The sequence below is a fragment of the Peromyscus leucopus genome, chromosome 7 (assembly GCF_004664715.2).
Source record: "Peromyscus leucopus breed LL Stock chromosome 7, UCI_PerLeu_2.1, whole genome shotgun sequence".
NCBI lineage: Eukaryota > Metazoa > Chordata > Mammalia > Rodentia > Cricetidae > Peromyscus > Peromyscus leucopus.
The window spans coordinates 72,232,958-72,246,865 of record NC_051069.1 but is presented as its reverse complement, the minus strand read 5'-3'; the positions used below and the strand labels follow the sequence as shown (position 1 = coordinate 72,246,865).

The window sequence follows — 13,908 nt, the reverse complement described above, 5'->3', positions numbered from 1 at the left end:
CACACTACACATGAAAGGTAACACGGCAGGTATAGTTTAAATGTACATACTTAAAATACAAATGTGCTCCTACCTTCCTCAATTTCTCCCTAATTCTCACAACAAACACACTATATCCATTTTCGCAGAACTGACTAATTGGCCGAATTCGTATGTGACTTGTAACCACAGATTAAAATTAATAATAATAATAATAATAATAATAATAATAATGATAATGATAATGATAATAATGATAATAATAATAAACAACCACAATTAGACCGAGGCATTTTTGTATTTGCTAGAGATGGGGCTAAGATCTGCACCATGAACACCCATTACAAGCTTTTATAAGTAACACGTGTACAAGGTACCCCGTGTCCCTATTGACATTATAAAGTTAACATGTCAATACTTAACTCTTCTTTTCTATGAAGGTGCACACTGCTCCCATCCAAAGAAGGCGCGTGAAACAATGGAACTCCAGGAGAGTGGCCTGAAGGCTACTAGTTGAACTGGGCATGCTCAGTCGCCAGGCAGATTTTTTTTTTTTTTTTTTTTTTTTTTTTTTTTTTTTTTTTGTGAAGTAGAAACTACAACTGCACGTACCGGGTGAGCAGGGGTGGGCGTGCCCTCGTGGAATTTAGAACGTTCCCTCAGCCAATGGGGCCTCGCGGCCGGCTGGCGGGGCTCGCCATTGGGGGACCGGGATGCGAGCGAGTGGAGCGCCGGGGGAGGAAGCGGAGGTGCAGGTCGGAGAGGCCGGGCTAGCCGATCCCATTGCGGGAGCAGCTGCAGCGGCTAGGCAGCATCCAGCGGCGTGCCAGGCGGCCCAGCCCGTTGCTTTTACTTTTTTGCTGCACCGACGTAGTCATTATGCCGAAGAGAAAGGTAAGTCCTGCTGAAAAAAAATCGCTCGCAGGCCCTCGAGTGTGCTCGGAGCAAGTCCCCGGCGCTGCGATGGACGCAATGATGCGCCTGTAACTCGTAGGCACTGGACACCGCGGCTGCCGGCTCCTTTTGCAGCTGCCTGTTGCAGACCTCTCTGGCCCCGCACCGAGCTCCGAGTGTTACTTTCCCTCCAGGGAAAAGTGTCCTCCTCTCTCCATCAACTCCTGGCTCGAATGGTTGCCACCTCTTGCCAGCGGCAGCCAGGGCGGGTGTCCATCCCCCTCGCAGGAGTTTCCTCTTGGCAAACTCCAGGTTGTTCTCAGGGTGGAGGGAAAGCAGCTGGAAGAGTCTCCCAGGCCAGGGAAATCGAAAACCGTGGAAAGAGTCCGAGGAGCCAGGCGGGGTCGGGAGGGTCCCCTGGCAGTGCCCAGGGCGGGAGCGATGCCGGCGGAAGGCCGGGAGAGGGAAAGCCATGTTTCCCTACGCCAGCCCTGCTGCGCCGCCGTGGACCCGTATGTACCCACTCCGGTGTCGGTGTCAATCAACCGGCCGCGAGGGCGGGCGGGGCAGTGCGCAGCGCCGGTAGGCGGCGAGGAAGGGGACTAGTGCCAAACACACCGACCCTGGCCAAGGTCAGGGGCCACCAAGCCCTGGCCGCTGCCCCATCCACCACCCCATGCTTGGACAGACAGGGAACCCGGGTCATTTTAGTCTCTCTTCTGCCCCTTGTGGGTCGTGTCCCCTTCCGCGCAGGGACATCACGAGCCACATGTGGGGTCACAGAGCTTCTCAGGGTGGGGCTTCGACTTGTCATTGGACTGGTAAAGGAAGGGCAGATTTTTTTTTTTACCCCTCCCCAAGAGAACCGAGGAGTGAGGAATGATTCCTCAGAAAAAAACCTTCTAGCCACCTGCCCAAAGGATCCAAGTCAACCAGCCAGCGTGGCCATTAAAGTTGGAACTTGATTTAGATAATGCCCCGCTTTTCCCCCAAGACTGTGCACTGATTGTGTGTGTGTGTGTGTGTGTGTGTGTGTGCATTATTTAAAACTATCAAAGCTTTAACATTTTAGAAGCTTTTGCTTTCTTATACAGCGCCACTAGAATTTGATTGTAAACACGTCCTCTTCTTCCACATTTATTTTTATTACATTTGTTTATTGTGTGCGTGCAGGGGAGGCACTGGCAACCACACGGCAGCAGTAGTAGGTTCTCTCCTGCCATGTGCGTTGTGGGAATCCACAGCAAGCGTCTATACTCCTTGATCCATCTCCCCAGCCCAGGCATCTATCTCCGTTCTTTAAGAGAAAATCAATCATATTAATTAGAAGGTTTTTTTTTCCTAGAATTTAACGAGAACCGACTCTGTGGCTCATGCTGGGTGGAGTCCGGTGTGTATTATCTCATTTAATCCCCAGAACCACAGAACTATTTTAGACTCATTGAGCAGGGTCTTAAGACGGATTGCCCAACATGTCATTATCCATTGGTTTCTAGTGGAGCTGCCATGGATCCGAAGGCCTTACTCGACACCATTGTTAGCTCTTTCTCTTCATTTAGAGGTGGGTAGAGACGAGAAGCATTTAGGAGATCCAGAGCCTTGTAGTTGAAGAAGCTGGTGGCGTAGTAAAGAGCAGGAGCACTTGAGGCTCACTGCTCAAAGCTTCATTTGATGGCAACATTGTTTTCCCAGTGCTGTTGAGCTAGAATGATGTCACCGTTTGCAGCCTTTTATCTGAGGTTAGTGACGAGCTGGGAATTCTAGCAGAGTCAGAGGAACTAATTATCGAGAAAATGAGTTACAGAGGGAGTCGAGGCTAACTCTTTTCCCGGGAATTGCTAACATGTTTGGATAAGCCGCAGGTCACGGGCACCCTCTGTGAACGCCTGGTTTGGTGGAACTTTTCCTAGATCTAGGGCCACTGCTGGCGAAACCATCACTCTTATTTTCTATCCATCTCTAAAGGAGGAGGGAAGAAAAGAACGGGGCAGAAACTGCCTTTATGTTTTCCTTCTCCGAATGACAGGGACCCTCTGTGGAGTTAGCTAATACTCAGTCCTTCAGCGAAGGGCAAACTGAGTCCTTGATTAACGGAAGTCTTTTTACTGCTTGATAGCTGGAGGCCAAATACCTGTTTTGCTACCCGGGCAGGAGCAGCCACAGATGACATGGCTGTGATGGCCCTCCCACCTGGCAGTCAAGCCTTAGCACTACCTGGTGGAGTCCTGGAGTTCCTTGGGACTGACATTAGAAACCACTGTCCCCAGGAGAAGCCCACACAGCTATGCAGGAAAGAACTGGAGACAATCCGTGCAAAAGCCTTAGTGGTCTATAAAGCCAGGTAATTGCCAAAGGATTTGCATACTCTACTAATGTATTTCCTTGACTAAAGGACTACCTGTTCTGAGCCAGGAGGTGGTGGCGGCGCACGTCTTTAATCCCAGTGCTCGGGAGGCAGAGGCAGGTGGATCTCTGTGAGTTCGAGGCCAGCCTGGTCTACAGGACAGGCACCAAAACTACACAGAAATACTATCTTGAAAACAAAACAAAAACAAGCAAACAAACAACTACCTGTTCTGCTTTGTAAATTAAACGGTATGTACACACACACACACACACACACACACACACACACACACACACACACGCACACGCACACACGCACAAATGGGGCATGGGTGAAAGTCAGAGCTCAAAGTTGGCTATCTACCTCTATTGCTCTCCACCTTATTTTTTGAGACAGGGTCTTTCACTGAGCCTACAGCTCGTTCATTTGGCTAGATTGGCTCTCTCTACCTCTCCAGCACTAGTATTACAGACCCACAGGCATCCGGCTTTTTTTTATGAGTACTGAGAATCAAATCCAGGCCCTCATGCTTGAGGGGCAAGCACTTTTCCCACTGAGCCACCCCCAACCTGGTAATCAGCTTTTAAAGTCCCACATCATATTTTCCTTCCCATCTCTGCTCCATGTTTCACTGTCTCATCAAAACGTTATTTAATGGACTTCTAAATTCTGCAGATCACAAAGTTATAATAAAGTCAGTGAAAACACCTGAAGACCTAGCACTGTTTAAATATTATAGGGACACGCAGTTTGTTCCCTGGAAGCTTATATTTAATTCAATGAAATGATAAGATTATCAGACAAGAAAAGAGTTGACTGACATTTGTGCTTATATAGGTTACAGAATGTGCTGTTCAGATTCAGAGACCATGGGATAGATAAGAACACAGGATGAATTGGGGCTGGTTGGTCTTGAAAGTGTGGGTAGGACTCAAGGTAAAATTCAGCATCATTTTCTGTTTGCCTCTCCTTATTATACCCTAACATATTAGGCCTCAGCTATACAACTTCAAGGCCACAATATCATCCATATTATTATAAACTATTCTTAAGACACTTCTTTGTAAGTTTTACACACACACACACACACACACACACACACACACACGTTTGTTTAGTAGTGGCATTAAACCAATTTTTAAATGACTGCTGTTTGTTTTAAGCAATGCAAAGCAAAACTTAACATTGTAATGTCTTTCTAAGATTTAAATAAAGTTGAGTTTTCTGTATTAAATAAAGTTGAGTTTTCTGTATTATACAATGGGTGGTGAGTGAGCAAAATCTCACAGACTGGGGTGGTGGTGGGACAATGACTGACTGAGTTCTAGACTGTTCCACTCTACCAGCCACAAACGCCAGCCAGCAGCAGTCATGTTGTGATCCCATGTTCTCTATAGAAGCATGACCAGCAAGGCCTGGATTCAGTTCTGGCCTGGCCAACAAACACATTTTCATGTCCTTTTTGCTTTCAATTTCCTATCCCTGGAATATGTCTATGTCTGGCATATTATGTCTATATATGGAATATACTATGTCTGGCATATTATGCCAGGAATTGTCTAGTACAGCAATGTCTACAGAGTAGACATGGTGTGCATAGTGATCTCTTTCCGCTTAGAGACTCAAGGGGAAAAAAGCCTGCCTCTTCCTTACTTTATTTATCAGCTGTAGGAGTTCCCTGGTGGCATTTTCCAGGTTACTTATGTATGCTATCATATCACCTGGAAATAATAATACTTCGACTTCTTTCTTTTCAACTTGTATCCCCTTGATCTCCTTCAGTTGTCTTATTGCTCTAGATAGAACTTCAAGTACTATGTTGAATAGATACAGAGAGAATGAACAACTTTGTCTTGTTCCTGATTTGGGTGGAATTGCTTTGAGTTTCTCTCCCCATTTGTTTTTGATGTTAACTATAGGCTTGCTGTAGAATGCCTTTATTATGGTTTATGTTTGTCTCTTATATCCCTAATCTCTCCAGGACTTTTATCATGAAGGGGTGATGCATTTTGTCAAAGGCCTTTCTGCATCTAATGAGATGATCATGTGGTTTGTGTCTTCCTTTTTTTTTTATATGGTGGATTACATTTACTGATTTTTGAACATTATTCTTGCATCTCTGAGAGAAACCCTACTTGATCATGGTAAATGGTCTTTTTTGATGTGTTCTTGGATTCAGTTTGCAAGTATTTTATCGAGTATTTTTGCATGTATTTTCATAAGAGAAACTGGTCTGTAATTCTCTTTCTTTGTTGAGTCTTTATGTGATTTGGACATCAGGATAGCTGTGGCCTCATAAAATGAATTAGGTAATGTTCCTTCTTTTCCTATTTTGTGGAATAATTTGAGGAGTATTGTCGTTAATTCTTCTTTAAAAGTCTGGTAGAACTTTGTTCTAAAATCATCTGGTCCTGGGCTTTTTTTGGTTGGGAGACTTTTAATGACAGCTTCTGTTTCACTAGGGGTTATAGTTCTATTTAAATTATCTGATCTTGACTTAACTTTGGTAAGTGGTACCTATTGAGAAAATTATGCATTTCTTTTAAGTTTTCAAATTGTGTGGATGGAGTACAGGTTTTTAAAGTGTGTCCTTATGATTCTCTAGGTTTCCTGGGTGTCTGTTATGTCCCCCTTTTTGTTCTGATTTTATTAATTTGGATATTCTTTCTTTGTCTTTTGGTTAGTTTGGAATAAGGGTTTGTTGATTTTTCTCAAAAAACCAACTCTTTATTTCATTGATTCTTTGTACTATTCTCTTTGTTTCTATTATATTGGTTTCAGCTCTCAGTTTGATTATTACTTGCCCTCTGCTCCTTTTGGGTGAACTTGCTTCTTTTTGTTCTAGAACTTTCAGGTGTGTAGTTAACTTGCTAGTATGAGATCTCTCCAATTTTTGTATGTAGGCACTTAGTGCTGTGAACTTTCCTCTTAGCACGGCTTTCATTGTGTCCCCTGAGTTTGGGCATGCTGTTTATTCATTTTCATTGAATTCTAGAAAGTCTTCAATTTGTTTATTTCTGTCTTGTCCCATTTTTCATTCAGTAGAGAATTGTTCAGTTTCCATGAGTTTGTAAGCTTTCTTCCTTTTTTGGGGGGGTGGGGGTAGGGGAGGTTCGAGACAGGGTTTCTCTGTGTAGCTTTGGTGCCTGTCCTGGATCTCACTCTGTAGCCCAGGCTGGCCTCGAACTCACAGAGATCCGCCTGGCTCTGCCTCCCGAGTACTGGGATTAAAGGCGTGTGCCACCGCCCAGCGAGTTTGTAAGCTTTCTATTGTTTCTGTTGTTGATGATATTAAGCTTTTTTTGTTTTGTTTTGTTTGTTTTTCAAGACTGAGTTTCTCTGTGTAGTTTTGGAGACTGTTCTGGAGCTCACTCTGTAGAACAGTCTAGCCTCAAACTCACAGAGATCTGCCTGCCTCTGCCTCTGCCTTCCGAGTGCTGGGATTAAAGGTGCGCGCCACCACTGCCCAGTGATATCCAGCTTTAATTCATGGTTGTCTGATAGAAAAAAAGGAGTTATTTCAATTTTCTTGTATCTGTTGAGACTTGCTTTGTGTCCAAGTATGTCATCAGTTTTGAAGAAAGTGCTGAGAAGAAGGTATATTCTTTTGTGTTTGGGTGAATTATTCTATAAATATCTGTTAGGTCCATTGGCTTATAGAGTCTGCTAGCTCCAGTATTTCTCTGTTTAGTTTTTGTCTAGATGACCTGTCCATTGGTGATAGTGAGGACATTGAAGTCTCTCACTATCAATGTGTGAGGGTCAATATGTTATTTTAGCTGTAGTGATGTTTCTTTTACAAAAGTGAGTACCCTTGTAATTGAAGCATAGATGTTAAGAACTGTAATGTCATATTAGTTGTTTTTTTTCCCTTTGATGAGTATAAAGTGTCCTTCCTCATCTCTTTTGATTAGTTCTGGTTTATTTTGTTAGATATTGAAATGGCCACACCAACTTGCTTCTTAGGTTCATTTACTTGGAATGACTTTTTCCAACCCTTTATTCTGAAGTAATGTTGAGGTGTGTTTCTTGTATGCAGCAGAAGAATGGATCCTGTTTTTGCATCCATTCTGTTAGCCTTAGTCTTTTTATTGGAGAATTGAGACCATTGATACTGAGAGATATCAATGATTGTAATTCTTGTTCTTTTGTTGGTAGTGTTCGTGGTGGTGGTGGTGGTGGTGTGTGTGTGTATGTGTATGTGTATGTGTATTTGTATGCGTGTGTACGCTACCCTTCTTTTGGTTTTGCTAGTGTAAGATTCTTTATTTTCTGTGTTCTCCTGATTGTAGTTAACCTCCTTGGATTGGAGTTTTCCTTCTAGGACCTTCTGTAGGACTGTATTTATAGATATATATATTGTTTAGGTTTTACTTTGTTGTGAAATATCTTGTTTTCTCCTTCTATGGTGCTTGAAAGTTTTTCTGTGTATAGTAGTCTGGGCTGGCATCTGTGGTCTCTTAGTCTACAACACATCTATTCAGGCTCTTCTGGCTTTTACAATCTCCATTGAGAAGTCAGGTGTAATTCTAATAGGTCTGCCTTTATGTGTTACTTGCTCTTTTTCCCTTGCAGCTTTTAATGTTCTTTCTTTGTTCTGTATCTTAGTGTTTTGGTTATTATGTGGCAGGGGACTTTCTTTTCTAGTCCAACCTGTTTGGTATTCTTATGCTTATTGTGCCTTTATAGGCAGCTCCTTCTTTAGGTTAGGAAAAATTTCTTATGATTTTGTTGAAAATATTTTCTAGGTCTTTGAACTGGGATTCTTCTCTTCCTCTATTTCTGTTATTCTTAGGTTTGGTCTTTTCATATTGTCCTAGATTTCCTGGATGTTTTGTGTCAGGAATTCTTTTAGATTTAACCTTTCCTTTGACCGATGTATCCATTTCTTCTATTGTATCTTCAATGCCTGAGATTCTCTCTCTTCCATGTCTTTGTATTCTCTTGGAGACACTTGCCTTTGTGTTCACTTACCCAGATTTTCCACTTTGAGAATTTCCTCAGTTTGTGTTTTGTTTATTGCTTCTATTTCCATTTTCAGGTCTTCAACAGTTTTATTCATTTCTTTCAACTGGTTTTTTTTTAATTGGTTTTCTTTAAGGGATTTATTCATTTTTCTCAAATTGTTTGTTTATGTTTTCCTGTACTTCTTTAAGGAATTTATTCATTTCCTCTTTAAGGACTCCTATCCTCTTCATATAGTTGGTTTTAAGGTCTTTTTCTTGTGCTTCGGTTATGTTAGACTATTTAGGGCCTGCTGTGACAGGATAGCTGGGATCTAGTGGAGACATTGGCTTGGCTGTTATTGATTGTGTTCTTATGCTGGCATCTAGGCACCTGGGTTTGGGGTGATTATAGTTCTAGGTGCTGATTTCCGGGTTTGTCTTTGTTGGGTGGGTGTTTTTCTCCTTGGTTTCTGTTTCCTCTCTGGATTTTCAGAGTGTGATAGTTGTGTGTTGCCAGTTTTACTGGACTGCGAGGAGGCTGGTGTGTTCACGGGGAATGCCTGCTGGTTTGGGAGGCTGGGATGCAAGGATGAATGAGGTAAGGAAGGTCAGGAGGGGACAGTGTGTGGCATCCACATGAAGTGTGGATGCGGGGAAGGGAGGCCGCAGCTGATACTTCGTTGCAGTGCTGTGGATGGCCCTAAAGATTGGGTTTGGGGAAACAGAGAGTTGAGAAGGTCTGTCCATCTGTCAGTCTGTGGGCAGCCTACCTTGTCTTCTGGAAGGCATGGCCTGTGGTTGAGCAGGGGTTGTCCACCCAAGTTGGGGGCTGGCAGGCAGCCAGGGGTGGTGGGGAGGTCAACAGGGGATGGTCCGTGTGATCCTCAGGAGGTGTGGGGTGGCTGCAGCTGGTGTTCTATTACAGTACTAGGGACTACCCAGAGGATTGGGTCTGGGGGAACAGAGAACTATTTTGAGATTTTAAATTGAGGTTTTGGGGGGTTTTGGTGTGTGTGTGTGTGTGTGTGTGTGTGTGTGTGTGTGTGTGTGTGTGTTTCCTTTAATGGGAGGGCCCAATAGCATTGGTCTTGGAATGAGAGAGGCGTGATTAACAGTACTCAAAGTTTCAAAGGGTGTCCTTCAAAAGACTGTCACTTGTTATAACACCAAAGATGGAGACTATAGATGGAAACGTTGATAAATTTGGCTACATGAAGATAAATATTGCCATGTGGGAAAATTACTAAAAATTTAAAATTTGTGAAAAAACAGGAAAAATATTTGTACCAAGTAGCACAGAAAGAAGTTTGCTATCTTAAAAAGAGAATGTCTCGAATGTCTTTATAGAGATGATAGGTATTGCTATTGGAAAAAACAGGCTTAAATAAAAGTATTCACTCTGGGGGCTGCTCAGCAGTTAAGATAACTGCTCTTGCAGAGAACCTGAGTTTTGTTCCTAGCACCAATGTCTTGATAGCTCACCACTCCCTGTAACTTGAGCTTCAGGGGATCTGATGCCCTCTTCTGGCCTCTGTGGGCATCTGCACTTAACATGCGCGTGTGCGCGCACGCGCACACACACACACACACACACACACACACACACACAGAGTTTGAAAAAAAGTAAGTCTTTAAAAATATTTACATTTACTAAAAATCAGAGATATGTGTATGTTGCAGTTGATAAGATGTGCCTTTCTTTAATCTGATTAAAAGCATGATTGCCTACTGCTGAAACATTACAGATTACTTATACAAAGATTTATTGAAAATGGTTTCCTTACCATTCATCTGGAGTGCTCAGTTCAGTGATTTTTCAGTAAATTACAGAGCTGTGCAATCATTCCCATTATCCAGTTTTGAAGCTCAAAAGATAACCTACAAAAAGCATGCTAACTGCCACAGTCACTAGGCTGCTGTTTTATTCTGTCTATAGTTGCCTTTTCTGGAAATTTCATATGAAAGCAGCATACAGTGTATAGTGTTTCGTTTCTGATTTGTTTCATATTTTTGAGGTTCCTATATGTGGTAGTATGTGTCACGACTTCATTGTTTTATTGTCTATTCGTGCTCCATTGTATGGATGTATTGCCTTTTTGCCCACCTCTTCAAAAGTTGAAAAGCATTAGGATTGTCTCAACTTTTGTCCACTATAGATAATTCTGCATATATTTGTATATAAGTCATTGCATGGATACATAATTTTTAATCATAATTTTTACCTTGGTAATATTTCAAAGAGTAGAAATGAAAGGTTCCTTCATGCACATATTTTGTGCTTTTCGGGTGTTCACTTATGAGTAGTCTAATGAGCTTTAATTTACATTTCTATAGCTAGAGATGATGAGCATCTTTTCGTGTGTGTGTGTGTGTGTGTGTGTGTGTGTGTGTGTGTGTGTGTGTGTGTGTGTGTTTTCCTGGAGTGTTGCAGATCAAATCCAGGGCCTTGTATATGTTACCCTTCTGCTCTGAGCAACAATGCCTGTTCGGGTGTTTTTGCCCATTTTTAAATCGGGTTGTGTCTTAGTTCGATTTTTATTACTATGATAAAACACCATGACCAAAAGCACTTTTTGGAAAGGGTTATTCGGTTTACAGGTCACAGTCCTTCAATCAGGGGAAGTCAAGGCAGGAACTCAAGGCAGGGACTAAAACAGAAACCACTGAGGAATTACTGGCATGCTTCCCACAGCTTGCTCAGCTTGCTTATTTATAATCCCAAGACTACCTGCCTGGGGGTTGCCCCACCCACATCAGTCATTAATCAGAACAGTGCCCTGCAGACTTGCCTGCAGGACAGTCTAGGGAAGCATCTTCTAACTTAAGGGCTCCTCTTCCCATATGGCCCTAGCTTGTATCAGGTATACACACACGCACGCACGCACGCACGCACAGGCTGCTTGTCATCCTACTGACTTGTAAGAATTTTTGCGTATTCAAGTTCAATTTTTGTTTTGTTTTTGCGTCTGTCTTTCCAGATAGGATTTCTCTGTGTAGCCCCTGGCTGTCCTGGAACTCTCTCAATAGACCAGGGTGGCTTCAAATTCACAGAGGTCTATGTGCCTCTGCCTCCTGAGTGCTGGGATTAAAGGCGTGCACCACCACCACCATATAAGACTTTCTATATATTCAAAATGTAAGGTCTTTATCAGGTATGTGCCTCTAAGACATTTGCTGCCGCCTCAGGTTGTAAGGCTTAGCAGCTAACACCTTCACCCTGGAGCTGGCTCGCTAACCCTGCCTGCCTCATACTTTTTAAAGGTTGTTGTCTAGCACCCTCTATCTAAATCAACACGGTTATTTGATTATGTTTTTAAATTAACTTTAATTAAAAAAAAAATCTCTTATTCCCCCAGAGTACCCGACAGAGGTACTGTACATGTTTCTTGAACAAGTGGATCAATTAGTTGTTTTGAAAGGAGGAAAATAGTTACATTTTATTACTTCAGACTTTGGAGGGGAAGATGTCTAATGGGATGCTTGTAGTCATTGTTGACTGGCCCTATGACTTGGTGCAGTTTACCTAGACCCTCCTTAGCGTCTTTATTTTTATCATGTTCTAGGACTCAGTTTACTCGTGTGTAAAGCCAGGATAATAATAGGTTCTACCTCACTGGGAATTAACTGAGGTGGGGAGTACTTAGCATGGTATCGGCGTGGGTAGAGCAGTCTCACCTGAGCTGGTGAGAGTACTTAGCACAGTGCTGGGCATGGGGGAGGGCAGTCATCCCTGAGCTGGTGAGAGTACTTATACTTAGCACAGTGCTGGGCATGGGGAGGGGCAGTCCTCACTGAGATGGTGAGAGTACTTAGTTCAGTGTCAGAATTGGGGGGCAGTCATCATTGAGATGGTAAGAGTACTTAGCACAGTGCTGGCATAGGCAGACGAGTCAAACATGGGCATCATTAAAATGATGAAATCCTTAATCATTAAGAGAACCATAATGAAATAATGGGCCTGTCCTCAGCCCCAGGCTTCCATCTGGGGAGGGGGGAGGGCAAACAACAGCCACAGTAGATGGGGGGCAAGCAGTCCTCACCACAGACGGCTAACGAACTGCACTTAGTGGCAGATATGCAATAACCAAGTCATCACAAATGTATTGTTCTACAAACATAAGCTTTAATCTTGGACGTTCTTCTGTGGTTCCTTTTTCTCACAGAAGAAACTTTTCAAAATATCTCTGTGTAATACTAAAATTCCCTTAGCAAATCAGCTAAATAACCCTTTCCCCTCCACGTTTCTCCCCTAAAATGCTGTGTTTGTTGACACCAAAGTTAAATATATTCTACTTTCCTGTAGGGTGCAATTTGGCAGTGGTGACTGAAATAAATGCCAGTTAGAGTGTCTGCTTTCACGGTACCTAGTATGTTGAAATATGATGTTGGTCTCCTGAGTCATTTAAAAATCAGTGTTGGAGATAAACCAAATCAAAATGTCGAATTCTTTTTTTTTTAACCAGCTACGTATTTATTGCACATTTCACTGTCTTGGAAGAATTCAGTCAAGTCCCTCTGTAGTTGCTAATGAAGGTGTTTATTGAGTCCTGTCCTCTTACATCTTACAGGCATGCTCAGGAACAGGCCTGTAGGTGTGCCCAAGGGAAGTGCATGCTTGGCCATGTGTACATCAAACAATGCATACATTCAGAAGTGGGGAAACAGAGAAAATGGCTTCTGCCTTTAAAATAAATGGGTTCCGATATTTAATATTTTAGGAAGAATTGATATCAGTAATTAACATGGGCATATCTATTATTGTTCAGATTTAAATAACTAACATTATTGAAGGTTCTATGCCTAGTTGTTCCAGACTTGAGTTATGTGTTCTACGTTCTTCAGGCTCTTTAGTTGTGAAAGGGTGTGTTTAGAAGTAACTACGTAGAAGAGGTGCTGAGCTGCAGTTTCCTAAACAACACGTGTCTACCGTGACTGTGACATTCTGGGGACTTTCTGTGAGTCAGGCCCTTTTCTTTCCCATTGCTTCTGTAAACTTAGTCCCCTCAACCACTCCGTCAGATCCTTTCATCTCCATTTTACACCCGGAAGCACCAGAGGCTGACATTTCCCCAAGGTCCTTGCGAGCTGCGACTTCATTCCTAGAGATCTGGCTCCAGAGCCTGTGACTGCAGCCGCACAAAGGGAATGTTGGGATTCAATGCGATGAGGGTGTCTCCTCTGGGTCACACGGCTAGACAGTGAGAGGACCACCCTTTTAACCCAGAATTTTCCTTTTAAACATTACACCATCAGATTTCTCACACCCATTTATTCCTAATAATTTTAGGGTTTTTTTTAATGAATATTTAAACTAAGGTGCCTAAAAATGAAATAAGAATTAAGTTCCATAAATAAGTTATTGCTTTTTTGTTTGAGATACTATATTTATTAAAATCCAGACTGTTTTGCCATTACTTCTTGGCACAAGTCATAGAAAGTTACCAGCCAAGTTGTGATTATCTCTGTCTGAGCTGAAGGCTTGCTCCAGAATCCAGGCCTGAGCTTGGGAGAGAGAGCACATCATCACCAAACTGAGATATTTTAGTAACTAATGGCACACACACACACACACAATTTCCCCACCAGAGTATCGATTTCTTGGAATATGGAAAATCTAAGTCTTTTATTTTCTCATATTTCACAGTAAGCTATTCGATTTTGTATGTCCAAGATACATTGCTTGTTCCTTAATTTGTTATATGTAGCAATAGAGGTGTTTCTCTATGGCTAGAAACATGAAAA

At 42.5% G+C, this 13,908-nt stretch overlaps 1 protein-coding gene across 6 annotated transcripts in view; it reads left to right on the top strand.

Annotated features, from left to right (window-relative positions):
* Nucleotides 1-638: 638 nt before the first annotated feature.
* Hmgn3 (high mobility group nucleosomal binding domain 3) overlaps nucleotides 639-13,908 on the top strand; it is a 39,902-nt gene continuing 26,632 nt past the window's right edge. The window contains exon 1 of one of the 6 annotated variants that reach the window (XM_037207805.1): nucleotides 639-873. In XM_037207805.1, the coding sequence (XP_037063700.1) occupies nucleotides 859-873 (15 nt within the window). In that variant the 5' untranslated portion in view covers nucleotides 639-858. Of the gene's footprint in view, nucleotides 874-5,340; nucleotides 5,365-13,908 lie in introns of those variants that run through there. The other 5 variants (XM_037207804.1, XM_028853666.2, XM_028853667.2 and 2 more) reach the window with 5 other exon arrangements.